The following is a 27,094-nucleotide window of genomic DNA, read 5'->3' on the forward strand; positions in this document are numbered from 1 at the left end:
AGCACTTGACAAAGATGTAGGTGCTTATTGAGAAACGAAAAACAAAACGTAGTATATTTTCATAATGTGTTATATTCCCTTATATATTTCATGTTACTTTTTGATAAGCTAAATACAATGCTAAGCCTTTCTTGAACTGTAGTTTTCGGGCATAATATAAGAAGATTCTAGTCCCTTTTTGGACCGTCACCTCTGCCGATAAACAACTTGCACAGGATGCATGTGGATAAACGCACGACAACAGCTTGTTTGAGTAGTGACCTATATTAACACATGCACGTATGTTTATAACCCAGAATTAGTGACAAGTGCATACTGCGGCCTATTTTATCAGTCACACCTTGTACATTATAAACCACAATTTGTCATGGGTGTAGGGAGGAAACATCAAGTTGTTTTGCACCATTGCAAGCTCTTATCTCTGAGCCTGACAGGAAGGGACTGTGTGGTGACAATGACTTGGTAATCAGCAACTGGAAAAACACTTTGTGTATGTTATGTTGTTGGCATCTGATATAAATTCATACCAGTGTTTGTATTTTTGGCAGTCAGTAGTGAAATATAACCATCTACCATTTCTAGTAAATTCAAATCAAACAGTTAAAAGCCAATGTAAAGACAACTCTTTATTTCAGTCTCTACACATAGCAGTAAAACAGCTTTATATATCTGAATAACAGTCAAGCTCATACGTTGGGGTTTCTTCTTTCAAGTCAGTGTGGCTGCAGATATGAGAGCGTCGATGTCCTGTATGGCTTTGGATGTTCTCTGAAGAGCTTCAGCGATGCAGTTTTCATTCACTGGTTCACGAGCCGACTCTTCTGAGGAGCTACCTCCAAGTTCTGCACATCCTTTCATACTTTGCAGGCGGCTGTTCTCCAGCAGAACTAGGCACAGGATGTTAAAGAGCAAAACGCAGTCTCCCTCTTTAGCATTATCTATGCGCAGTGACAGTGCATGTGACTAGCCTACAAGCCGCCGGCATGATACTATAACATGGGTAATGTGCAATATATTAATGTCAGGATACAGTTGAATCGTTGTATCTTCTCTAGCTCTGCAGCTACAAGATCTGACCTGAATTGAATGGAAAGACATGTAACATTATATACAAGCTGTTCAGCTTTCAGTAAGAGAATATAAAAGGAGTGATCGGAAAAATATAACTCACCGACTTTCTACCGTCTGTGTTACATTCACATGCGGCTCTACAGACACAGGATTGGACAGGTTTTCTTCAATCATTTCTGGTTTAGAAAAATATCTGCCCTGGAAACAACATGATAATCAATTTTAACAGCTGTAAATACTGTAGATATCAACATTTGAAGTAATATCAGCAGGAGACTACTTACTTTCACCTTTTGCAAGCAGCTGGGTGTAGCAGGGAGTTTCAGTGATTGCTTGGCCTCTTCGTAGCAGGTGAGGATCCTGTCAAACAGCGGTGTGATGGTCAGGGGCTGATGAAATAAAGTCGCCAAATTCATCAGACTGTGATGAGGTGGTGGCTTACCTGCTTGCACGGCTCACAATAGAGCGTATAGAGTACAGCTGTCCGGGTACGTCAGGTGGAAGGCTGTTCAGATGGTATGTTACCTCTTTCACCTGTGAGATAGACACAATCAATGAATCAGCTATTGCACATATACGCAAAAATGCAAATAACCTAATGCCTCATTAGCTTTGTATTTTTGCTCCAATGCTATTTTAAATATAGTAGATTAGACTCTATGACAGTTATATGATGAGAGACTGAAATGTACCCGCTCTGACAGGAGCTCAGGTTTGTGGTGGGTAAAATAAGTGTTAAGGACACCGTTAGACCGGATGACTGATCCATCTCCTGGGGAAACCTCTATGACGGGGACAGCTCCACTTAGTATCCTACAGAGAAGACATGCAGGTTAACAGTTACAATGAAGCTGTATGCATCACTACACAGGGCTTCTTTGGCTCTTTGTTTTTACCTTCACAAAACAAAATGTGAACAACTCATTTGGTGAAAGCAAGGACTTATACTGGCATGTTTTGACATAACAAGCTGCTTAAAATCAGAAGTCTTGTCTTGTATTCATATTCAAATTCTTTAAACACAAAATGTTAAAGATCCAGAGATTTAAGGTCCTTAGTAATCCTACAAACCTGCACACCTACCTGTAGGTGACTCCTTGACACCGCATCACTTTCACCAGCTCTGTTGGAAGATCTTGATCTGAATGTTCTTTTTTGGCCAGGGCGTCTTTGACCTTCCACCTTAAATAAATGAGTAAGGAAGCTTAAATCAGTCAATGAACATTGTTAAATAGTGCTCCAGGTGTCTGTCAAGTCAGGTGATCATTCAACCTGTGCCAGTGAGGTGATGGACATGTGAGAGGCAGCGCCTCAGGAAGGTGAGACCTTCTCTCTACAGTGGATATGTCTGACATGTCTGTTCTCTTGTGTGCCTGGGGGAAATCGTGGGCTCCCTCTGCTCTGACATCCTCAGGTTTAGTGAGACGAGCCGTCCAGAGATGGCGAGCCAAGGAGAGAGGGTAGCACCAGATAGGGTCGACAGCACAGCAGGAGTGATGCTGGACCACTGTGGTGGATTGGTACATGTCCTCTGGCTGTGAAGGGAAGAGAAGGGAAGTCAAATGTCTAATATCTAATATCTAAAGCTATGATACAAGCACAGAAATATTACTAAGATGCATTACCTTTGGCTGAGCAGTGCTGGTAATCCGAGGAGAGCAAGACCTTGATCTAATGGACTCATCCCTTCTGCTTCCTCTTCCCTGATGAACCACTTTGGTCTCATCATTGGTGGTCTGACAGATCAGATTGCTTACTTGCTGCTGACTTCCCGGGCTGCTGTCAGAGTCTCTTCTGAAACCCTGCATGCTGTGGTGCTGATTTTGGGTCTGACTGAGGCTGCATGTGAACTCGACTGAGAATTCTTCACCTGAGGGCGACAGCATCAATGCTGCTCGTCCCCCCTGTGACCTGATTGTGGTCTCACCTCCACGTCTGAGCTCACCATCACAGGAAGGCCACTCAGGCCACTGCACGTCTGAGTCAACGCTGAAAAAAGCCTGCAGGAGGAAATGCAAAAAATACACATATAATTGCCCAAATATAATTTGAGAGACTAATAGTGGGCTAGGAAATAGCTCTTGGTACCTTCTTGTGGTCAGCAGGGATGAGTTCCTCTGGTAGATATGGTCGGCTAGCATATTTATTCCTAAATGCCAATGCAGCTACCATCAATGCCTGTAAAATGACATCATAGCTTTGAATACAGTGGGACTGAGCCTATGTGTAATACAGAAGACAACCAAACTGTGTGCATTTATCCCTGCAAACAACAGCCTATAGCCAGTGGTGGAATGTCATTTAGTACATCTACTGAAGTACAATTTTGAGGCACTTGCACTTGGGTATTCCCATTTTATGCTACTTAATACTTTTACTCGAGTACGTATCAGTGGCACAATATTGTACTTTTAACTCCACCACATTTACTTGATAACTTTAGTTACTAGTGACTTTGCAGATTCAGATTGTGTAAAATACACAACAACAGAGGCACAAAAGCCTAAACAATTTTCTAAAGAAACGCTTATACTTCAGGTTTACACCTTGTAAGTGCTGATGGTGAACCTTGTTCTTTGTCGGACTCTCTCCGTGGGCTGCAGAGGATGTCCGGAGGGGTCTGTGGGTTTTACTAGCATGAATTCACAGCCACACGGCGACAGCTGTAACTGGGCTCCGTTTCCGTAACGAACATCCACCGACTCATCCTCATACATGATCATCAAACTGACACCGCTTTCCATCGTTAAACCTGCGAACGGGATCAACCATAGACTGCGTGGAATCAACCTTTCCTGGGTTGTGGACGCGCTGAAACTCAAAACACGGTGACGCGTCGGTCAACGTCAACGTCATCAGGTGGAGACGTTTGCTATTGACGCGCTCGTTGAGAGGGAGAGCCGGACCGGAAGTGCCCCTTGTTTGTTGTCAACGACTTTTTAATTACACATTTTACATTGTATATGAATATTGAGCCCCCCTAAGGATCACGGCGAAATGTTTTTGAGGACTGCTTTTGCGTTGCCTCGCATTAAGTTTGCATTTCCCCCGATAACAGGAGCAGCTAGTGTGATGGTCCAGTCCACCTATAATACAGAGCCAGTTTAGGGAAACACTGCAGATAACACAGAAAGGACATGATGTGAGCACAGCTGAAGCTGCTCTCCCTGGCTGAGGTGGTTGAAGGTGTGGATACTGATATTGCTCGGATTACGGCTGCATTTGTGGTTAAATCTATGATGATCTATATTGCGTCCGTTGCAATATTTTGCATTCCTTCGCATTAAGTTTTGCGTTCCCACGCAATGACGTAAAGGTCTATGTTTTAAACCATTTCACTACAGTTCTGGTGGGAAAATAGTACATCTATTTATTTTGTTGCATTCGAAGAAATCCAGTGTGTTTGGACTGAGTCAATAAATAATGGAATCAATTGCAATCTCCAGAAAAAAAAACGGAGAACAGTGTCCCAAACTGTAGTAAGGTGTTGATGACTGGGAAATAAACTACATTCAATTCTACATATGACCTGTGGAGGGCAGCAATACAATGTCTCTGCGTGCGGGTCGTTGCAGCATCAGAAAGAAGAAGAAGAAGAAGAAGAAGACGAAGACGACGAAGAAGCAGCAGCAGCAGCAGCATCAGTAGCAGCAGCATCAGTGATATCAGGGCTCGACGTTGCTGTCATCACATAGAAACGCATTCAGGCAGTTCAGCTAAATAAGTGACGCTCCACACTACAATGTTTACACCGCCAAACTGTCCTTTCACCGTAGACACGCCGGAGCTGCAATGAAGGTTGTAGTTTTCTTTGCGTAACCTCTGCTCCAATTTTAGCTCTGCTGAGACTATCGCTAGCAGCAGCTAGCTAACGTTAGGTAGTGAATCGCAAGCTTCATGTCGCTGTATCGGGGGAGCTGAGTGCTAGCTAAGCTAAGCTAATTTTGAAAACGATCGGATAGGCAGCAACTCTGACAGCTGTCACTAAACATCGACATGACAGTAATGTTAAGCATGAAAGTATTTAGGTAAATTTGTTGGAAGGTTTGCTATTTTTCTGCTTTCTTGTAACATACGCGTCAGCTGGTTATCAAAATAGTTTAACTGTTGTATTTTAACTAGCTTAATTGTCTGCTTGTGTTGTGGCAGTGTTTTGACAGCTTGCTCTTCCTGTCTACACGCTTTGTGCTATATTGTGTTAAACTAGTATTGTGGATAAAGGCTTTTAGTCATCTCATCTACAATAAGTACCCATATGTGGCCTTTATACAAATAGTAGGTCTTGTTTTAGTGGTAACCATGTTTATAAATGATGTTAGAGATGCACCTACTCATGTTTGATATGCTGTCAGTATCGACAACATCAACAAGATTAATAGGAAAGATAATACTGAAGTGAAGGTGTTTTGTGACTGTCAGGCAGGGGCCTCGTCCATGTGGGCTTCATGCTGTGGTCTGCTGAATGAAGTCATGGGTACTGGGGCCGTCAGAGGCCAGCAGCCAGGGTTTGGGGCCGGCGCTGGACCCTTCAGATTTGCCCCCAGTGCGGGATACTCCACATACCCGCCCACCAGCTCAGGGAGTCCCAATCTTGTATGCAAGGCCTGTGGTCAGGCCTTCTCTGTCTTCAGGAGGAAGGTAGGTATCTGGATGTTCTGTGTGATGCCAGTACATGTTAATTGGTGTGCTGACTGAGAGGGAAAATATGCATGTGTAGAAGCAGAGGGGGATATTAGATGAATATTTTAGACAGAAGTACTAATTACTTGCTGTACTTGACTTTGGAAAACGAGTCATCTAGTTATTGGTGTGTAGATAGAGCGCATGTTTTTCCCGCTAATTGTCTTTCTACATTTGTAATGGGTCTTCATATATTTAATGCTGTCAGGCCAATGGACCTAAAATTAAAAGGAAAGTTAATTAAGTCTATGTAGGCATTAAACATTAATTATTCGTTTTTAAAATATTCTTAATTCCTAGTCCTTACTACAAAGATGTTAAAATTGTGAAGCACTGGTTATAGAGCAGAACATAACTGACCACTGAGCTGAAACAATGTGTGTGTGTGTGTGTGTGTGTGTGTGTGTGTGTGTGTGTGTGGGGGGGGGCTTAATTTAGTTTATACCCAGAGGCTACTCATTTCTCTTAAACGATTTGTAATTCTAGCTGATTGCAGAAACAGATGGACAACCTACTTGTTCTGTAATATCGTCTTCCCTGAGTGCTCGCGTTCATGTATGGCTCAGGGTCTCATTCTGTGTGAACTGTGCTTCACTCACTCACCGTGCCAGTTGAATCCCACGTCTTGCATTTATTACTGTTTGATGTTTGTCACTTGAAAGAAATGAGCTGCCTCCTGCTTCTGTGCCTGGAGAGGTAGAGCAGATGTGAATGATTGAAAAATGCAGGAAAGTCTACTGGCATTGATATTGATATTGTGCATAAATCCCAAATTGCCTCATTACCATCATCTCATTTTTTCCACTCTGTTTCTGCAGTATATTTGCTGCGACTGCAAGAAGAGCTTCTGCTCTTTGTGCTCCGTGCTTCAGGAGAATCTGCGCATTTGTGCCACATGTCATTTGCTGAAGGCAACAGCCTTTCAGCGGCCGCGGCTCATGCGCCTACGAGTCAAGGACCTGCGGCAGTATTTGCTGCTCCGTAACATCCCCACCGATACCTGCAGGGAAAAAGAAGACCTGGTGGACTTGGTGCTCTGTCACCAAGGCATTGAGGAAGAGGAGGACCCCGATACGGGCAGCCTCCACTCGCGGTCCCTGTATACGCCGACCCCTTCTACCACGCAGTCTGCCTCAGAGCTGTCTACTTTTGTTGCCTATCAGGAGGAGCCACTCAGCAGGAGTGATAGCTCTGATACCAACCAGGTCAGGACCGGCTTTAAACCATTTATGATTTTTAATAACACCACACATCAGCCATATATCTTTGTAATTATTTTCACAGAAGGCACAGAAGTAAGTCTACTAGCCTCTCAATTTTGAAACTCACATAGCCCTTCCCGTGTATTCCTAAAACTTAGTTCCGTAATGGTGGCCTGTCGGCACAAAGCACACATTTCTGAGAGTCCACTCATGATAGTTATTTGTGCAGATCTTAGTAATACCATTTGTTGAGCTGCCACAGATGAGTCTATGGGACCCACTTGACCTGTCACCAAAGGCAAATATAGAAACAAAGTGATGAAGTGAGGTTTATTGTTCTCCCTTTCATCCTGGCTTTACTACAATGTGTAAGCCAGCTGTAAAGAAACTGATCAGGATATTAGATGACAGAGAGGCAAAAAGAAAAGGAGAGAACACGAAGCGCCACAACTAGCACTGAAAAGGGAGCTCAGCTCCAAGAAGCCAGGATCCACTATAAATACTTGTACTTGGTCTGCTCAGGGAGCTCTAAGCTTTTCTATGAATGGAAGGTACAAGACATTGTCGTTCCCAAGGTATCAATGGGCTGTCTGAAGAGTGTCTAATCCTAAGCCTCAGTTAACTGGCTTGTTCTTTGCATGTAGTGCACACTGATGTTTGTTATTGCTGTTGTTGTGTTACAGGATATAGGTGATGCCACATCTGTGTCTCTCCTCAACTTGGACCCCAGTGAAACCACTCCTGAGGTGATCAGTGACTGATCAATATGAAATCTTTCATATGTGAAGTATTGACCAATGTATTTCATTTCATTTCTGTTGCTGAATGTTTAAACTGGAGTATAAATACTATATAAATACTTGGTGACGCAGCTATATATTTTTTTTTTGTGTCGCAACAGAGTGCAAGGAAAGCAATAAAAGGGTTGAAAATGAGATGCTAATGCTTAGAATTCCTCGGCTGGATCTGAATGAAAAAACAATGAGACTTAATTTATTGGCCACAGATTTTATTCCACACCAGAATGTTTTGCTAAGCATGCTTTCTGAAACTGCTTTCTCCCTTGCTGCAAAAATTGCAGCGTCTTGCAGATTGCAGTACCCGATGTACTTCAAACTTTCAAATTATAGTCAAAAAGTGCTTTTTGCACAAAATAAGCAGTAATAAGCCCTTTTGTGATGCACAATGAAAGACGATTTTTAATTACAAGAAGTATTGAGCGGTGGTGTGTTCTTACTATAAAAAACAACACATGGAGAATTTTGGGAAATATCAGCTGTCTTTTAATCTAACTTTCATACTGACTATTTACATTTTTAATGATCCAGAGTACAGTTTCTGTCACTGCGTGTGCTACCCCATTTCACTGTTCTGCACGAGGCTGCCTCTTATGTAATCAAATATTAAGGTCATTTAAACAAGGTTCGTCATGGGAATCTCAACTTCCATTTTTATTTCGTCACTAATGTCTTGATTCCTGCTCCTTTAGGTCAGTCCTCAGACGCGACGTCGGGCCAGAGCGTCTCTCTCAGACATCTCCAGCTTGAGGGACATCGAGGGCCTGTCGGTCAGGCAGCTAAAGGAGATCCTGGCCAGGAATTTTGTCAACTATTCAGGGTGCTGTGAGAAGTGGGAGCTGGTGGAGCGGGTCAGCAGACTGTACAGAGAGACGGAGGAGAACAGGAAATCATGTGGGTACTAACTGTGTGCTTTTATTTATCAGTTGTTAGCTATGAAAATGTACTAATAGAATGTATCTACTGAACACAGAGGCTATAGGCTAAATTAAAATATACCTTGCTATAGTAAGTTGCTATAGTAACTTTAATTTCTTTGTCTTGCAGTGGAAAATGTGAGCAGTACTGTAACCACAGGTAAGCTGTCACTCATCTGCGTGCACACTGTCCTAGATGTCAGTACTGGATACCACATCCTTTTTTTACCATAGAAACCTAATATCTCTGCGTCCTCTGCTAGTATTACACACTGTAGACAATCGTGATAATAATTTGCACTGATCACAAGCAGGGTCATTCAAATGAGTTTTCTCATTCGGAATCATGATGAAATGACTCTTGCTTGCTTTACTCCTCCCACACTAAAGTGGTGGCCTTCCCCCCTCCCATCTGCAACGGTGCCATCGGAGGTAAGGCTTATAGATTGCTCACCACACGTACCATTTGTGACTCGCCTCTCCATCGTACAAACAGCGTCATCACCACATCTGTATTCACCGTGAACCCATTCTCATTCGTTATCCGACTTTCATCTTTGTGAAGTCCCTATATGTGGTCCTCCCTGTGGAATGGCATTCACTGTGAGGGTCTCTGGCTGTTTTATTGAGGATGAAAAGTACTATAAAATTTTTCCCTGTCAGGAACAGAAATTTAAATAATTCAGTTTCATTCGTCATGCTCTGGGAACATTGATCCACCATGAGATCAATCTCCCTCAGTCATCTATTCATGTGCTCCACGCGTGAAGCGTATTATACTGAGAGCTGCAGTATGTCAGCTGTGTATATTCACTCTCTTACCAGCACGCTTCCAGTGATGAAGACTGTGTGGTTGTCATAGAAACATCTTGACACATAACATAATACCCATAACAGGTGTTGACATTTCTGAGGTGATTGTGAGCGTAGGTTACCAAGATATGGCACACTGGATAAGACAAGGTGTTTTATTAAGCTGCATGGTGTATCACTCTGCTTTCTGTGTTTGCAGCAGATTCTTAACATTTCCAGTCACCTCTCTGCGTCTTTGACTTTCTCTTGCAGATAGTGAAAAGGGTCCGCTGATGATCCATGACGACAACCTCTGCAGGATCTGCATGGACGCTATGATCGACTGCGTTCTCCTGGAGTGCGGTCACATGGTCACCTGCACCAAGTGCGGTAAGAGGATGAACGAGTGCCCGATCTGCAGGCAGTACGTCGTGAGGGCTGTGCACGTCTTCAAGTCCTAATGCGCCACTGCAACAACACAGCCCCTGCTTCAGAGCAGCAGCTCAGGCTGAGACTGTACCTTAAATCAACCATGCAGCTCATAACCTTTGAATCCCCAAAAGACTTATTTTGTGGATGTTCCATGTTTGTATTCCCTAGATTCTCACATTATTTGCACATTGAAATATTATAAGAAACATGTTTTTCTTAAGAATCTGACTCTTCAGTTTCACCAGTGGGCAGAGCGTAGGATCGTACCCTCCTATGAGTCATTCCTCAAGTAAACATATCTCTAATCTCTGTTCATTCCTAAGTATCTGTTTTGCTTTTCTTACAGTTTTTTTTCAAAGCAAAGAATGTGTGGCACTCAGCCACGTGCAGTCTTGTTTAACACAACTCATCACCCTCAGATCTGCCTATAAACTGTAGCTGGCACTCAGTTCTGCTGAGTATTCTTAAGAGCACCTCTCTTTACAACTGCTGCAAGTGACTACATATCTTAGTAACACAGAGGACAGGCACATACTGAACCTCACCACAGGAGAGAGGGGGTGAGTGAACTAGGTGCCAAATAATGGGTCATGCCCTTATGATTCTCACCTATTTTTTCCCCTCAACTGTGTGGGCCAGTGTGTGGCTGTTTTAGCAGAAAGCACTTTGTTCACACTGTGTGTTTATGCACCACTGCTCACAACCCACTGCAAACTATGACCAGTAATGTTGGCTGAGGTAGCACATGTACTAATTCTTGAATCCTTGTCTAAATGTAAGCTTGACTGATGGAGTTTGGTAGGCCACTAACTTTGTTTAGGTAAGTGGAAGAGGCTAATTAGAAATCACTGAGCTTGTGTTAAACTTGTGTGACCTACAAATGAGCAGGTGCTCTGCCGTTGTGATTCGAGGACATTGGTGATTCATGATGAAGTCGATGGATGCATTGTCAGTTTTATTATATTCACTTCTTTTGTTATGGAAGCGCTTATTGTAATGCATTACACATTTAAATGGTCTTATAAAGTCTGTCATTACAGTAATAGCTAACCTCCGCTGTCACCTCTGTCCTGTCTCAGCACTTTAGTGGAGACAAAAGACAAAAACCGGTGCTAACTCATCCAACCATCTTCCCTGATTTCCAGCTGAACTGTGGATGTGAAACTGAATGTTTTCATTTTTGTTGTGTATTGTCGGGAGTGGAATGAAGTGTCTTAATGCGTTTTAGTTGATTTTTCTCTCATGTAGGAGTAATGTATTGAATTATCTATTCGAAGATATAGCTACGAGTTTACTGACACCTGTGGTATAGAAAGTATATAGAAATAATGACTTGCTAATGTACATTTGCATATATTGATCCATATGAGATGTATATATCTATATTTTTTTCCATTTGATTTAAATTGTGTAATATCAGATTATTGAAATGTCCCTGGGATTGGGTTAGTTTATTATTACAGAGTTGCGTTTTCCTGTCAAGTGGTTTAAAATGTGTTTAATCTGCATAGGTTTGCTTGAACTATCTGTCCCTCTTGAACCAGAGCATGACAAGAACCTGTATGACACTGGTTATGTTATTCCCCATCTTCTCCACCTATATATATTTTCTAGTCCTGCTCATTTAGAAGTATCCAGCTCTGTACTGTACCCACACAAAGTCAACATTGCTGCTATTACAGTAAAGCTGTCCCCTACAATCATGAACAGTAGCGGAGCAGGTTGCACTTTTCCTTTAGAGAGGGTGTAATTGTGTGCAAGGTTTGGTCTTTGTATTTGGGAATGTTGAACTTTTTATTTTGGTAATTAAAGATTTTAATTAAAGTCTGTTTTTGTATACTCATGCATCACTAGCAGTGTCCCTGTACTGTCTTGGATAAAGTAATGATTAGTGCGGACATGAGTAGTCGATTAAATGATTGATCGAATTTTGATAATTGAGAAATACTTTTAAGTCATTTTTAAGGCAAAAACATCACACTCACCCCAATCCACTGGTTTTAGCTTGTCACATGTGAAGACCTGCAGGGTTTCTGTTTTAAGTTGTGTGGGGGCATTCTTTCCACAAGAAAACTATATTAACAAAGGGACAGGTACAATAGAAACTCCCTGCATTTATTTTGGAGAATCTTGCCCTAAATGACATTTTCCACATTGTGAGAATCAAAATATTTACTCTGTATCAATGTTTCCCAATCTGGGGATCAGAACCTGCCCATGGGGTCCCAAGATAAGTCTGGAAGATGACTGAAAGGAACATTTTTGCTTTGACCTCCGCTTCAAAGAACAGATCAACCTGGCATGTTTCCTTTCCATCACAACATGGCAATGAAAACTGACAAGACTCAGTAATGGTACAAATGTTCTTTTAATGCATATTAGCACTTAGTTTTGGATTTACAAATATAAACATTATCACGTTCACCTGAGGTGATGGATTACAGCACGACACACCCCAAAATACACACAACACCTACTGTATGGAGTTATTATCTAAACATTTGCAAATGAGTCATCTGCAAAAGTCTTTCACTTAGTTGCTTATTTAAACCTGTATGGAGAGCCAGGTGTGTGGGGTTGACTGCATTATAGAAAATCAGTGTCAGGTAAGTTGTCAGTCACACATTTGCAATGACTGTCAGCTTCCCGTCACTGGCTTTTGGGTGTTAAACCCCACCAACTGGAAGCTGCAACAGGCTCGAACCACCTCGATAAATTATTTGCAAGCATTATTTGACCCAGCTCTGAGACATCCATGTCAAGTTAATGAATAAATACAAACTGTAGTAAAAAAAAAAAAAAAAAAAAGTCAATAAATTAATGTTGAAATGTTGGAGACAACTGTCAAACACAACACTCAACAATTCATAAAAGTATTAAGATAAGTGAGGACGTGAGGGTGTAACAGGAATCTGATATTTCTTTATCCTTGAAATACATTCTAAATATTTGGGAAGTGTTTATGATAATTTAGTCAGATATTTATTACTGTACATATTTTTTTGATACTGGAGTTACAATAATGTCGAAGATTTTGGCACATAGTAGACACTGATGTATGACGGTAAGCTGAGGAAGGGGACAATTTTCAGTTCACGTCATACAGTCTCTCTGTGATATATTAGCTCCTGAGACACTGTAAACTCATGAAATGATGCTTGTATAAAAATACTGTTTTCAAATATTTAAAGAATAAAAATAAACAACCCACCAGTCAATTACAAGCACGTCTTTATAAAAAGTACAATCTCAACACAAATACATGCATGCCGTTTCCTCTTTATCTGTCCAGTGGATGTTTATCACCTCCTTACATTAGAGTTCATCTAAGATCATCCAGAAATCAGTCTCTCATTTCAGTTTGTTTACTGTGACATGGAGACGTATCACAGGACCAGTTTAAAAAGAAAAAACTTGTTCTGTTAAGTGCAAAGAGAGTCTTTCCCATCGTTTTTGTCCTGTCAGGAACTAGCTTGACTTCTGCAGCAGTTTGTCCTCTTTCAGTCTGAACGGTACGCTCACAGACATCTCTGCGATGAACCTTTCGCAAGCTGTCTTGGACACCTGCTTGCAGAAGCGAAGGTCGATCTGACAGATGCTTCCACAGCGCTTGAAAAAGTTTAGGGAGTGGTCTGTGACCCGGTTACAAACTAAAGGGAAACAGAGAGAACAATAATCAGTCACAAATTTGATGTTTAAAAAGGGGTGTGGGTAGAAAATTCACTGTCAAATCTCATAATGTCAAGAAAAGACAAGATCCCGAAGTGCATGTATATTATGCAAGTAGGACAAATTATGTAGCAGCCCCCCAACTCCTTCCCATGGGGAATACTGAAACTGGCCCCTTTAGGCAGACTCAGCTACGACTTTCACCTTTAACTATATTCCATTCAAGAGGGGTTGCAAAATATCTCGTCCTCACATCATGAGTGTAAAAATGTAATTTCTTGGATCAATACAGTGCATCCCCCATCATTCAAATTACTCTGTATTTAACACCAGCTGTAATGTATTAACGTAAACATACTCCATCCACTTCCTCTGCGGTTACCACATGAACACTAGAAAGACAGACAGATGACGGCATGTTAGTGGACAACTCTGCTTACATTGTATATTTATCAAGAGTGCCTGGCATGAATAAATAAGCACAGGCTTGTACCTGTTCTTCCTGTCTATCCTGGTGCCTCCAAATAGTTCATTAGTTACCCTGTGGCAGCAATTTAAGTACAGCCTGTGAAACAGAAGCAATTCTTTTCTTTGGACATTTTGACATGCCACAGTAGACAAAGCACAGTGGGATGGCAGAATTCAATTATAAGTGTCTGCTTTGGTTTAAGGGTCCTGGTATCCTGGCATGCTGGGTCATTGTCACCCTTCACAGCTTGCTGGGACACTTGAATAAAACGAAGCCAACATTAACGTTGTCATAACACCTGTGCTTTTCCTACTATGACAAGTCAAAAAGGTCTGAAAAATATTCTGGATCCCCAGAAAAATCGAATTGGGGGTTCGTCCCAGTTGAAGCACCTAACTTACGCACCTGTATGTCAGCCTCCTTTACAACTCAGGAACCCCTGCAATAGTGCCTGTGTATTCCTATGCCACCGTTCCAAGTCCAAGTCCTCACCTGACAGGTTGATCTCTGTGAGGGAGTCTCTGGTCGTGGTCCCTGCTGCCGTCAGCAGGTTGACTGACTGGTCGTTGATATGGTTGCAGTAGCTCAGGTCCAGGTTGGACAGCAAAGGCATCTGCCGACTGATGAGACGTAAAGACGTGTCGGTGATGTCCAGCCCCGCCAGCCGTAAGTCCTCCACATTCCGCAACTTGCAGCGGTTATCCAGTTGACCTGTCAGATGGTCACATAAGGAACATCACCGATCAGGTTTCGTTAACAGTGTCACACAGTGGGCACCACAATGCATTTTAGCATGGGAGGCAAGAATAAAACCCCCATCCATGCTGAGTTACCTGGTCTGTTGTCTGTGGGGGGTGAGAGGAGGTCCCTCATCTGTGCGTCTTTGAGTCCCTCCACCCATTGGACATCCAGGGTGCGCAGCAGAGGGCAGCTGGAGGTGCAGAGTGCAGATACAGCAGCCCAAGAACACCCCGATAACTTTAACACTCGCAGACCTGAAAGACACGGCAGCACTTTCAAATACTGATGCAGAGAAATCAAAACAGATTTTTCCTTGTCTACAGATCAAGAATCACACACAGTTAGGTACCTGGCAATCTATTAATAAGCCAGCTTAATTGCTTCTTGGAAATGTTGGTCCAACTGAGGTCTAGGGAAACTGGCTGTCGGCGGATAATCCCGCTTAGCATGAGAGGGGTGATGGAGGTGCAGCGGTTCAGATCGATCTTTGTCCAAAGTCTCTTATCACAACACCTAGACAACAGAAAGAAAAATTTGAGTTGCATGTTATTGTCTTCATGTTACACCTTCAAAGCAGACTAAAAAAAAAAAAACTAACTCTAATTGCTCCTTCTCACTTAAAAAAGGAAAATGTGTACACTCTGGGCAGCAATATTTGAGTTTTCTCCTTTGTAATACCGGTGATGTTGAGTATAAAAATGTTAACATGCTATTTTTAGTGTGTGCTTTGCATTCACCATCTGTTCCACGTCTTGCAAACTCTCATGCAGACACACAGCTCCTGGTGTGTGAGATAGCCGAAGATCTTCATCCAGACCTCACGCTGTATGACATGTGTTTTACCATCTTTTAGAGGCAGTCTGTCGGGAGGTGGGCTTATTGGAGGTGGGCGAATGACGTGCCGCTCCATTTGGACACACTTGGGCGGCGAGTGTGGGGGCACCGGCCGGTTGGTCGGGGTGCTCCTGTTGAAGCCCAGCGGAGTGATCTGACTGGGGTAGAAGTGGCGCAGCTCCCAGGGGGTCCCGTTCATCTCTTTGGTCTTGAGGTGGGGCCTCTGGTCCCCGAGTTCACTGCCGTTGCGGAACAACCTCTTGGGTTCCTCATTTTCCGTCTCTGGCTCCACCTTGAGGGGTTGGCGGTTCTCGTTGGCCAGGCAGTCCTCCGTCTTCTGGATTTCCTGGTTCAGTGCTTTGCTCAGCTCCCGGCTCAGCTCTCTATTAGGTAAACGGCGCTTACGGCGAGCTTTTGGACGTGGACCTTTTTCCTGGGTCTCACTCCCGCCCTCGCTGCTGGGGCCGGCCTGTGGAGAGCTGCAGTGAGACTGGTCACTGTCTCCAATCGGCGTTTTAATGCAGGGATTCAAAAGTTCGTTCTTGGAGTCCTTGTCATCCCCTTCATCTTCAGCATCTCCAAAACGGCCTTTCCTCTCTACACCACTCCTGAAGTGAGGCTCCCTTCCTTCTCCATCCTCCTCCTCATATGCGTCTTCGTCCTCCTCTTCTGTCTTGATCTGGTGCAGAAGTTTGGAAAAATATGGATCATCTGACTTTTCCTGCAGGAACAAAACAGTATGAGAATAACTGGCATTACTTTGGTTTGGTACAAGTGGAATTACACCTCCCCAAAAACAGCCATTCTATAAATGACACAAACCTTCTTCCTCACACTGAGATCCTCTTCCTCATCATCATCAAACAGCTTCCTCTTCTTCCTCAGTTTGTCCTCAGGCCTGGGCCGGGGCAGGCTGCAGGGGGAGAGTAGTGGTGGCTGTCTGTGAAGAGAGTCCTCTGGTCTGTACCTGGGGGTCTCCTCTCTCTCTGGTCTCCTCTTGGCTGCAGAAGAAACGTCCCCCTCCTCCTTCACAGGCTTCTGTTCCCTCAACAGAGAACCTGGGAGGTTGGACGCGTACTTGAACCCTGGACCCCTTTTTTGCTTCAATACCAAAGGACACAAAAAATTGCGAGACAACTTTATACCTTTAGCCTATAGCGACGAGCAAAAACAACTGTGCTACAAGTGTACCTAAGGTTTAATAAGCTCATCACTGTGACCAAAACACAAAACACAGTGTGTCTGTGGTTTCCTGCTTCTGAGACAAACAGAGTCACATGTGAATGACTTTCACAAACTAGAAAAGCATAAACAGGAAGTGGCAAGCTGAGTAACACACAGAAACTGAAATGCAGAAAGCAATACTGAATTAGGAAAGCGACTGTTATATGTGGGTAATAGCAAAGCTCAGAAAATCTCAGCAATTTTTTAGTAGCAATTGTTTATACTGGTTTCAGAATGAAACCACTTCCAACACACATCTAGTAAGCTGTTACATAATCTAAATCCTCTGACTCACACATATTTGTACTCACTTTTCCACTTTTCCCAGCATGGTTGCATTTGGGACATTCCCAGCAGTTAGGGAGTTCATCGTTCACCACTCCTGAAGCATCGCTCACCTGACAAACCAAGAAGAGAACGAGCCGTATTTCAACACAAACAACAAGCTATAACCGAGTCCTGTGTACAGTTTTTGTTTAACACGAACAAGACAAGGGAAGTGAAAGTGACTGTTGTGACGTGTGCCTGTTGGGCAGGTCAGCGCAGTTTAACCTCAGCTATAGTTTACATGCAGACTCTTGCTTCATGCATTGAATAGAAAAGGGAAGTTAAAGACTCCTACTTGTCTCAATTGTTGTATGTCATGTATAAAACGGGGGGGGAGGGGGGATGTAATACCTTTGTTGCGCTGCAAAACAACTAGACACTGCTTGTCTGAAGAACTGGTTTGACTAGCAATGACCTGTTGTGTTTTTGACAGGACAGTTACTACCAACTGTGGGTGTGTGCTGCTTACTAACAGGGTGTGAGTCACTTTTAGTACGGCAACTAGTAAGGTCTACTTTCTCACAATATTTGATTTATCCCCGATCGCTAGTTTTCTTCAGCATGTGGCGGGAAGTCAAATCCTCAAACATGATGGTGTCACACTTAAGCCATAAAAACTTCTGAACCACATAACAATGATGAGTGTGTTCAGTGTTACATAAACAAGACCAAATCCACATCCAATTACCTTCAGTGACTACAGTCCAACTGTCTGAGTCACTGACATTATGTTACGGTGTCCTGGGATTCCTGGCACACTACTTTAATAGAAATTAGTCACCCAGTGAATGACTGGACTGAGGTGGAGCTGTTCCCAGCCTGGCCCTCTGTACCTTGAGACAGTTGGGATGGACAATCTCGTTGCAGATAGAGCACTCCATCAGCATGAAGTTGAACTTGTCCTCCTCTTCCTCCAGTGTGTCCTCTTTCCCTGCCTCTTTACACACCACACAAACCGCTGTGTGGGGCAGAACCGGCTGCATGGATTGAGAACAAAACATCAAAAACTTGCAGGAACAAATACATTTAACTCAACAAACCATTATACTGACTTGTGTTTTCTTTTTGAGAAGAAGAAAATGTGACAAAGCACTAATTATTTCTGTGATACACTGTTGTAGCAAAATATCTGTGTGAATGTGCTATCTTTCTTACCGCAATACACTGTCTCATGATGCATGATTGCTTCATGCGCCCCGGCCCTCCAAACTTCTTCATGTCCTTACAGAAGTGACACTCTCCACACTCGGTCCGGAGGCACGCCTCGCACTTTCGGCAGCGCGTCCTCCTGCGTCTGGCTCCAGATGAGCTGCGGTTGGACGGCAGCTTAACGGCCGACGTCGTCCCCATCTTGGGCTTCGGCCGGTTGGCTGCTCGCTGCTGGAAGACAAACCGTGCAAGTGTGTCAGCCACAGTGCAAAGGGTCCTTAAGTAAGATAATGGGTGCATTACATACATGCATTTTTTGGTTGGATCAACAATCTAAAACTCAATACTATCAATTTACAATGATATAAATAAGAGAATAGTGGCAAATCTTCACATCTGAGAAGCTGGAACCAGCAAATGATCAATTATCAAAATACCTGGCCATTCATTTTCTGCTGATCGACTAATCAATTAATTGACTCATAGTTCTAACTCTAGACAGAATCTGGAACAGTATCAAATGAAATGATCTCAAAACCATGCATGAACATAATTAAAGCGCTACCGGGCCCACAGCTCTGGCCTGCTGAATTACCTCTCGGTGTGACTCACGGGAGTAAATGAAAGAGAAGGTAACCTGGTGATTAAACTCATCTTTCCCGTTCGTGAGGGAACTCACTCACACACACACTCTCTCTCTCTCTCTCTAACACACAACACTGAGCTTTGAATCCATGATCCTTAATTCACGTTTGTGAATTTCTCACATTTATTTTTAGTCTCTTCCCTGTTGCCATGGCAGAACCGTAAAGCACCATGAAAATAAGACAAATCATAGACCATTACAGCGATTCTTGTTCTAGCAGGAGAGGTTACCTTGGCAACACGTTTGCCTTGCTGGTGGCAACAGTTTGAAAAGAGGACCGCAAGAGATGGATAAAAATAAGCTCACAGGAGGAGGTGATGGTGTAGTGTGAGGCTGTGAGCACTTTTCTGATGTCATTTATTCTTATTGTATTAATAATTACCACAACAGCAGAGCATTTAAGTACATAATGATTTCATCTCTAGATAACAATGCTGTGGACAGGTCAAACAGGTCAAACAAGATGGAAATAGAACAAGACATTCCAGGATAACGACAATCTCGACAAATGCATATGATTTACTCATATAAATTATATTACCCAGGAAGAAAACCAGTCCTCAATCTGTCGACTGTGACAAAGAACCAATATTGTTTTTCCCTCGGGAGGATTTTGGAAAGATATGTTTTCTTTTAAAATTGTATGTTTATCCAGCACAATAGGTGTTTCGCCTGCTGTTAGTGATGGAGAATTCAGCTGAGATAGGGAATAATCCATTTGACAGCTTACCATAAATTCCTGTGACTGCCATGCAAATATGGGGGGGAGACATCAAAGGAAGGGCTGCTGCTGCAGGGGTGGCTGTGACTGTCAAAATCACACAGTGTTTTTTAGATCAGCTGACTCATTATTTTCCTGACCTTGTCTGACACAACTGCTTTTCTAATATCAAATCTTAAGTCAGGTTTGCAGAGCCTCTAAGCATTCAAAGTGATTTGAATTAAAAAGTGTCCATGACAAGTGTTCACCACAACAAATAATTGACGTTTCTTCCATTCCCTGAACACCTTGGACCTCTAACATGCTACTTCTCAATAAATAAGCAGCACCAAATTGTGGCTACAAACACATCAGAGCAGCATCGGCCACTTTACAAAAGTGTGGTCGCCAAAGCAACTATCAGCTGACCCGTCTTTACTGTAACTCTGTGCAGTAATATGTCAGGAATTTGGGATTGGTTGTTGAGGCCTGTGAACAAAAACATGGCCTATATTCTGAGCGCAGTCTTCTGTCTCAGCTTCAGCATGAATTTCAGTGGGAGGAAGTCACAAGGCTCATCATTTGCTGCTCATGTACAGTGATCCCAAACACAAATAAAAGCATGTGTTACTGTCTTCAACGATGTGTCACAACAACAGAGGTCTAAACACCCTCTCTGATGGACTGTTAGGGAGTGTTGTAGGTATAAACATTGTGTAAGCACAAGGAGCTGACTCCCATGCCAGCACCTCTCATATTTCTCCTGAGTTGTACAGGTCAAGTGTCTAATGAAGACTTGTGCAATACCTCATGAGCCCTGTTAGAAAGTATTCATGCAGTGGACCCCACTATAGATGCACTCCATGCTACAAATCAAAACTTAGTACTATGGAACCCCACAAGGCAATATATTGACCAAAATCACCAGGCCAGTATATTCCTTGTCTTGGTGCAAAACGAGTGGACAAAACACTGTTGAAATCAAACGGACCACAACTTGGGGTTTGAGGGGTCACCGGACCCCAGTTTGGGAACCACTGGACTACCAAGCAACAGAAGTGGAGTCACTTCATTGTTCCCTCTCCCCATCCCCCTCCTCGGCCCCTGCCTAAACAACATTTTGCCTTCTTAAAGTCTTCTTAAAGCAACAGAGTGGTGGGGCAAGTTCAGGAAGTGTGAGGAAATTAATCACAGGAAAAGCATTTTCTAGGAGGGCATATGGGAGGTTAGTGTACATGTGTAAATCACAGCTTTCAGCAGTATGAAGCTAATGGAGGACATTGAGGTTCTGGTCCACAGCCACGAATGTGTAACATTGCTGGATGAAACTGCTCCGTATTAAGAGGTGGTCAGTAACGTTACAGAACGGGTCAGTTGTGGCTAACATGATAGATGGTGTCCAAGGTGGAGAGGACACGGTGTGTTTGGACGGTCAGGGTATCAATTCTGATAAGCAGCCCGAGTCTATTAAACTCTGTGTACGGAACATTTAGCTAGGTATTCGTCTCTATAGCCTGGCTAACGGTAGAAGAAGGTTTAAATGACAATTTTCTCCTTTCAACTCGCCTAGAAAACGTTACAGCGAGGAAGAGCGAGTGAAACCCTGACGTTAACCTGAAGCAACTGAAGAAAAACACCATCCCGCTCACAAAAGGCTTTCTTTCACACAGCACACTTGGACAAAAACAAACACACGCATACAGAGAGGTCACATAATGAAATGTACGAGCTCTGACCTGCTCAGACTCTGAATCATATTCCTCATCGTCTCCGCTCAATGACAAGGCCATGGCTCCTCTCTCTCATCGTTCGTGAACAGCACAGAAAACTAACATGGCTGAACAAGGCTCCAGCTCAGCTCAGCTCAGCTCATTCCCCCCCGCCTTCACATCACACCAACACAGGCAGCTGCTCGCTATGTTCATTATGCTGTGTTCAGGAACCATGGGAAACATGGGAAACAGCAACTTCCTGCTTACTTAATGCCCCCGCAGCATTCAGGTTAGCAAAAAAAAACAGTCGACCGAAACACGTGAAGGCAACCGTGATTATACACGTGTTGTAAATATAAACGAGTATGCAAAAAGCTAAGTAAATATAACAATATTAATAATAATTATTAATAATAATAATATAAGAACCTTGTCATACGTCGCGACTGTTATTAACGTGTGACTTGACCGCAGCATCGATGCTAACAGGATAAGAAGATATGCAGCCAACACAAGAAGGTACACTCCTACACACGTCCGTCTTCGCTTCTGCGTGTTTTTTTGGGTTGTGTGAGTCAATCCGTGACGGTACGAGTTAAATTCTTCAAAGGTTAATTTGATTTATTTAACATCTTAATCCTCAATGACTTAGTAGGTTACTAATGGTTTTATACTGCCGCGGCACGGCTTTGAGTTAGTTGACTTAACATTATATGTAATGCGTTTGATGTCAGTAATTGTTATTCATATTTTCTATATGTTGTAGCTTAATGGACAATTATTTTGAATTTCTACTGGCTAAGTCAGTCACCTGATCTCAGTTCACCTGAGCAGGTGTTTCACCTGGTGTTTCACCTGCTGACCACCAGACAAAAGGCGAAAAGCCATCGAAATAAGTAAGAGCTGAAGTACAGGTGTCACCAGTATTTCAAGTGTCCTGACCCCGACCCCTTGCACAAGATTTGCTACCAGATATTAATTGTGATTAGTTGTTCATTTGTCCAATAATATTGGGGGACTATTTATTAATTAAATGTTTACAAAGACCTTACTCACACTGTTGATAACCACATTAAAGGTGAGCGACAGCCGTTTAACCTCAAAGTTATTGCCTCACTTAATTCCAATGAGCCAACTCAACAAGAAATGTGTCACTCTTTTACTCAGGACTGGACTGTATGATATAATGATGATGATATAATAATGAATCATGAAGCCACTATGTTGATGGTTTGAAAATGTCCCACTTTGTCGTCATCCAGTGGTAGTATCAGGAATTAGTCTATGGCTGACAGTTTGGGAAGACTACTAAAGCTGAAATAAAAGTGAAGGAGAATTTAAAAGATTTATTTCTGAAATGTATATACCTAATATAAAAACGGTTGACTAAGCATGCACGCTCTCTTACACCTACGCCTGTTTGTTTGAAGGGCTCCATTAATTTTTCTTCCTACAACCTCTTCAGGTGTCCTTTATAAATCTAGAACTTGACTGATGTCAGGTCAGATTTCAATGTGCTCAAAATCAGGAATTCACTAAAAACTAATAAATCTGTCCCTGTGCCAGTGCGAACTTTTCAACTGTGATCTAGAAACATGTATCTTTTAAAACATTTAACTGGATTTTGCATCTGTTTTTTCTTTCTTTACCTAAATCTTATCTGGCTGCTGGCCCATGGACAAAAAACAGCCACAGCCTTTGAATACTTCTAGATGCAGCATAATTTTTAAGTTTTAAAGTCCACTCTCTACATGTTTACTAAACAGGAACAGTTTACACTGCATCACTACGATCTGAGTGTATCTCAGAGAACAACACTAACAGATCCAGCATCTGCAGGATGTTATACTGCATACAATGTCTATCTTAAATATGTACATTGTTTGAATTAAAACAGGTTGTTGTACAATTTCTCTTTACTGGCGCTGCTAATGGTGATGATGGTATGCCTGACTATGATGTCACACAGAGGTCCCTGACTGAGGGCTGTCAAGCACCTTACTGACCTAGACAGACCAACTAAAAAGACTTGATCCCTCACCACCTTCTTCACCAACACTGCCAATTGCGTTTGATAAGGGCCAAGCCAAAAGCATTGCAGCCAGGGATTGAATACCTGTGGTGGAGAATGAGTGCTTTTTTTTTCCGCCAGCACCACTCAGGTGCCTCGTTTATAAATTAATTGGTACACATTTGCACCTCAAACTATGAAAAACTCTTTTCTTCCTTTATTGTGGTACACATCTGTTTTCATGAGGGAACATGATGTGTGACGAATGTACTCCTATACATCTGTTTGTGCAGTGGGCAGAGTTTCCACCAGGGTAACGGGAAGCACACACACACACACACACATATATGTTTGCACACACAGAAAACTCCTTATTCTACCCTTTCTCAAATCAATTCCCCATTTCTGATTCCTGCAGCTTCTCTGTCTACACAGTTCAGATTATTCAAACTTTCTCCTGAGCTGCTGCAGCATCACAACTGACTTCTAACTTTAATGTCATTGTATGTGTAGGAGAGGGTGATGCAGGCTTGTATTTACTTTTACTATTGTCAAATAACTCTATCAGTCTACTGTAGCGTGGAGACAGTTAATATGAGTACATAATTAATATCACTCAATTAATGTAAAAGGGAAAAGGGGATACATCAATAAAAATAAAAAAAATGATGTAATAATTAAATGTACAGTATTTTGAAACCATCTCTTTCTACACTCTTTCAGCTTCATGACGAATATGTGACGCAAGGTGGCGACCTGCTGCAGCGGCCGAGAGGAGCATTGGATTGTGGGTAGCTTGTATTTCCTGACAGTCAGTCAGCTGTTGCAGGAAAGTTTTGGCATAGTTCAGTATCTGTGTCCAGTGTTCATTAGATGTCGTGTATCGTTGGAACCAGATTTCCTGCGTGCACTTTTCATCTGTCTACTTCACCGAGTAACATCCTGTAAATCCATCCGGCTTGTAACTACGTATTTTAGAGAGAAAAAAAATAAAATTGGTAACTTGGAAGAACTTTCGGAATGAGTTTAAACGAGCACTCCATGCAGGCTCTGTCATGGAGAAAACTGTACTTGAGCCGAGCCAAGTTAAAAGCCACCAGCCGCACTTCGGCTCTGTTGTCGGGCTTCGCAATGGTAAGTGATCTTTGACTCCACTGGTTCCTCTTACAGCCGTCGCATTGTTTACTGCATGAATGCAAACAAAACTTAGGCCGTCGGCGTGAGCCGCAGATGCATATGTGACGCAGATGATTGTTTTCAAGGGCTGCGGCGATCATGACACTTCACGGGCCTAATGACGGCCGCTGGGCGCTAATATTTACCATTAACAACCGTTTTTATTTCCGCCAGGACGTGCTAACACAAAGGTCACAGTATGAAAAATAAACGCGACTCGTCCGTTTAGTCATGTGCGATTTTGCACGAGATGTCTCTCACAGTGCACAATAACGGACAAAGTAAAGCGGTTTGCTTGAACTTCAGAGGGCTTATTGTTCACACACCCTCAAGTCCGCGTGTGTCTTCCGCAGTAACAAGTAGACCGCACAGCAGCACCGCTGAAACATCCACGCCTTTTTTTTTTAATTTCCTTCTTTTTATTTTTCAACGTACAAAACAACACAGATTTCATATATTTCCATACAAAAAGTTGCTAAACAGCCATATTTATATCAGCAATATAAACACTGCCAATATTTATGATGCTATTAAGATAAGATATAACTTTAGTTATATTTTGTAAAATATCAGTAAAGGTTTATAAAGTATATAAAAACAGAAAACCAAAAACCACAAAATTGTAATAGTAAGCAGTAAGATATTTATAAAACTATGAGCTAATAATAAGCATAAACATGCAAATTATTAAACAACATGACTCAGTTCTATATTAAAATATTAAAAACAACCACATACTGTAAATAATTATATATATATATACTCGTGCTCCTCTCTCCTTAGACAACTCCTTAGGGTGATGACTTGTGAAAAAGTATTTTATGCATGTGATGCATATGCTAATCATTTAGGTTGATCAGATATGGGTTTGTCTCTTATTCTTCTGTTTCGCCAGTCATGTGTTTAATTTATGTACGTATGTATGTAAGCAATGCAGTTACAGTAATGCAGCTCTTATTACAACCCTCAAACCTTTTCATAATAACTGAATTTAGCTTTTGTCCACAGAAGAAACCCCATCAAGTTTTTTTTTTTATTGTTACATATGATTAGATTGATATAGAAAGCTGTCTTTGTGATCAACGTTGTCTTGATGAGACATCTTTGTGTACAAACATGCACTGTAATGTAAACATGACAGCCATGTTTGCGTTACTTACTGATGTAGTCTCATTTAAAAGGTTTTTTTTTGTATTGTCATTTTTTTTGTATAGTCATATTTGTATCGTTGGTATTCAATTATGCCAGTTTACTACATTTGTAAAGACTCATGTAAGACTGACATCAGCCCGACACACAAAGAACCACTTAAAGAGTGCAGGATGCAAAAATCACTGCTCTGAATGTACACAAAGCAATCATAAAATTGCCCAATTGCACATTAAGATTAATGCAGACACTATATATGTTTTTCTTGTATGATTTTCCCAGGTTGCCATGGTGGAGGTACAGCTGGAGCGGGAATATAAGTATCCTCCAGGGCTGCTGATAGCCTTCAGCGCCTGTACCACAATCCTGGTTGCTGTCCACCTCTTTGCCCTCATGATCAGCACCTGCATCCTCCCTAACCTTGAGGCTGTCAGCAATGTCCACAACCTCAACTCTGTCAACGAGTCACCCCACGAGCGCATGCACCTCCACATAGAACTGGCCTGGGCTTTCTCCACGGTCATCGGCACCCTCCTCTTCCTGACCGAGGTGATGCTCTTGTGCTGGGTGAAGTTCTTGCCCCTCAAGAGCGCCACAGAAGAAAACAACGGCACCATAAGTTCCGGTGAGGCCGCGGCCATCGCTTCCACCTGCATCATGGTGCCGTTTGGACTCGTTTTTATCGTGTTCGCCGTCCACTTCTACCGCACACTCGTCAGTCACAAGACGGACCGACAGATCCGAGAGCTGGAGCAGGTCATTCGGCTCCAGAACCAACTGGACCACCGGGCTGAGAATGACGACCTGAAGGCCACTGTCCATTACCCGTGATCATGGCCAGTTAGTGTACAACAGCAGTGGACATTCAACAGTGCTTTAATATTGAAATCTCTTGTAAAAGCTTTATTTCAATATGAACTGAGCTCAGATGCTTTCTTTTTTTTAAATTGCAAGCATTCATCTGGCGAGCGATGCAGGTTTCGGCTCAGTCCACTTTTAGATAATGCATGCTCATAATCTTCTACACATTATATATTCCTTTAACCTTTGCTCTCAGGCGCTAACGTTTCACCTACTTGTATAACAACATATCATATTGTAATGTTACGTATTTTGGGGCTAAAGCCACTTCACATCTGCACTTCAGTGTACTGTCATAGAAATTGGAGTGATACTCAATTTGTTCTGAGTTTTTATGGAGTTAAATAGCCCTCTACAAATTACGACACAGCTGTATTGTACAGTAATGAAAAATATGTTGTTGTTTAGTTGTTAATAACAAAAGACCTGAGGAAGATCCACTCAAAACAATGACAATGAGTATGTTAAAGGTGCACTTCCCTTTGTTTACCTGAGTTTAGTTCAGGTAGAGAGATTGTGGCGCGGCTCTGTTTGG

General features: G+C 42.4%; 4 protein-coding genes across 6 annotated transcripts; 2 read left to right on the forward strand and 2 right to left on the reverse strand.

Annotated features, from left to right (window-relative positions):
• Positions 1-643: 643 nt before the first annotated feature.
• Positions 644-3,815, reverse strand: c4h5orf34 (chromosome 4 C5orf34 homolog). The gene is made up of 11 exons (XM_070904945.1): positions 3,618-3,815; positions 3,160-3,249; positions 2,697-3,071; positions 2,344-2,606; positions 2,155-2,253; positions 1,764-1,884; positions 1,514-1,605; positions 1,362-1,431; positions 1,172-1,269; positions 1,031-1,077; positions 644-887 (listed from the first exon to the last, which is right to left on the reverse strand). Exons 1-11 carry the CDS (start codon positions 3,813-3,815, stop codon positions 709-711), a joined length of 1,632 nt encoding a protein of 543 aa, XP_070761046.1. The 3' UTR covers positions 644-708.
• A 920-nt stretch (positions 3,816-4,735) lies between these two features.
• rnf34a (ring finger protein 34a) lies at positions 4,736-11,738 on the forward strand. Of its 2 annotated transcripts, XM_070903795.1 has the most exons (8): positions 4,736-4,869; positions 5,491-5,709; positions 6,570-6,956; positions 7,637-7,699; positions 8,443-8,644; positions 8,798-8,827; positions 9,058-9,099; positions 9,733-11,738. In XM_070903795.1, the coding sequence occupies exons 1-8, from the start codon at positions 4,864-4,866 to the stop codon at positions 9,918-9,920; spliced, it is 1,137 nt and encodes a 378-aa protein (XP_070759896.1). In that variant the 5' UTR covers positions 4,736-4,863; the 3' UTR covers positions 9,921-11,738. The 2 variants fall into 2 exon arrangements, with proteins under 2 accessions (XP_070759896.1, XP_070759897.1); XM_070903796.1 differs by lacking the exon at positions 9,058-9,099.
• Positions 11,739-12,243: 505 nt separating this feature from the next.
• On the reverse strand, positions 12,244-21,452 carry kdm2ba (lysine (K)-specific demethylase 2Ba). 2 transcript variants are annotated; one of them, XM_070903793.1, is made up of 10 exons: positions 21,387-21,452; positions 18,311-18,535; positions 17,989-18,132; positions 17,140-17,226; positions 16,427-16,705; positions 15,508-16,325; positions 15,120-15,283; positions 14,863-15,024; positions 14,522-14,740; positions 12,244-13,541 (listed from the first exon to the last, which is right to left on the reverse strand). In XM_070903793.1, exons 1-10 carry the CDS (start codon positions 21,438-21,440, stop codon positions 13,360-13,362), a joined length of 2,334 nt encoding a protein of 777 aa, XP_070759894.1. In that variant the 5' UTR covers positions 21,441-21,452; the 3' UTR covers positions 12,244-13,359. The 2 variants fall into 2 exon arrangements, with proteins under 2 accessions (XP_070759894.1, XP_070759895.1); XM_070903794.1 differs by having other exon boundaries at positions 18,311-18,532; positions 21,387-21,405.
• A 2,923-nt stretch (positions 21,453-24,375) lies between these two features.
• Positions 24,376-26,529, forward strand: LOC139283841 (calcium release-activated calcium channel protein 1-like). Its single transcript, XM_070903883.1, has 2 exons — positions 24,376-24,507; positions 25,981-26,529. Exons 1-2 carry the CDS (start codon positions 24,394-24,396, stop codon positions 26,527-26,529), a joined length of 663 nt encoding a protein of 220 aa, XP_070759984.1. The 5' UTR covers positions 24,376-24,393.
• The last annotated feature ends 565 nt before the right edge of the window (positions 26,530-27,094 follow it).

This window comes from Enoplosus armatus, chromosome 4 (assembly GCF_043641665.1).
Source record: "Enoplosus armatus isolate fEnoArm2 chromosome 4, fEnoArm2.hap1, whole genome shotgun sequence".
NCBI lineage: Eukaryota > Metazoa > Chordata > Actinopteri > Centrarchiformes > Enoplosidae > Enoplosus > Enoplosus armatus.

What these genes read in the sequence shown, in the direction of transcription:
- c4h5orf34 (XM_070904945.1), bottom strand. Translation starts at nt 3,815, where the DNA reads ATGGAAAGCGGTGTCAGTTTGATGATCATGTATGAGGATGAGTCGGTG. An exon ending in TGTCAAGGAGTCACCTACAG is followed by an intron (nt 1,885 to 2,154) that starts GTAGGTGTGCAG and finishes TCTTCTCTGTAG; the next exon opens with GATACTAAGTGGAGCTGTCC. An exon ending in ATTGTGAGCCGTGCAAGCAG is followed by an intron (nt 1,432 to 1,513) that starts GTAAGCCACCAC and finishes GCTGTTTGACAG; the next exon opens with GATCCTCACCTGCTACGAAG.
- rnf34a (XM_070903795.1), top strand. An exon ending in TCTCTGTCTTCAGGAGGAAG is followed by an intron (nt 5,710 to 6,569) that starts GTAGGTATCTGG and finishes CTGTTTCTGCAG; the next exon opens with TATATTTGCTGCGACTGCAA. An exon ending in CCAGTGAAACCACTCCTGAG is followed by an intron (nt 7,700 to 8,442) that starts GTGATCAGTGAC and finishes CTGCTCCTTTAG; the next exon opens with GTCAGTCCTCAGACGCGACG.
- kdm2ba (XM_070903793.1), bottom strand. Translation starts at nt 21,440, where the DNA reads ATGGCCTTGTCATTGAGCGGAGACGATGAGGAATATGATTCAGAGTCT. An exon ending in TCCATCCCAACTGTCTCAAG is followed by an intron (nt 17,227 to 17,988) that starts GTACAGAGGGCC and finishes TTGGTTTGTCAG; the next exon opens with GTGAGCGATGCTTCAGGAGT. An exon ending in ATGCTGGGAAAAGTGGAAAA is followed by an intron (nt 16,706 to 17,139) that starts GTGAGTACAAAT and finishes TTGGTATTGAAG; the next exon opens with CAAAAAAGGGGTCCAGGGTT.
- LOC139283841 (XM_070903883.1), top strand. Translation starts at nt 24,394, where the DNA reads ATGAGTTTAAACGAGCACTCCATGCAGGCTCTGTCATGGAGAAAACTG. An exon ending in TGTTGTCGGGCTTCGCAATG is followed by an intron (nt 24,508 to 25,980) that starts GTAAGTGATCTT and finishes TGATTTTCCCAG; the next exon opens with GTTGCCATGGTGGAGGTACA.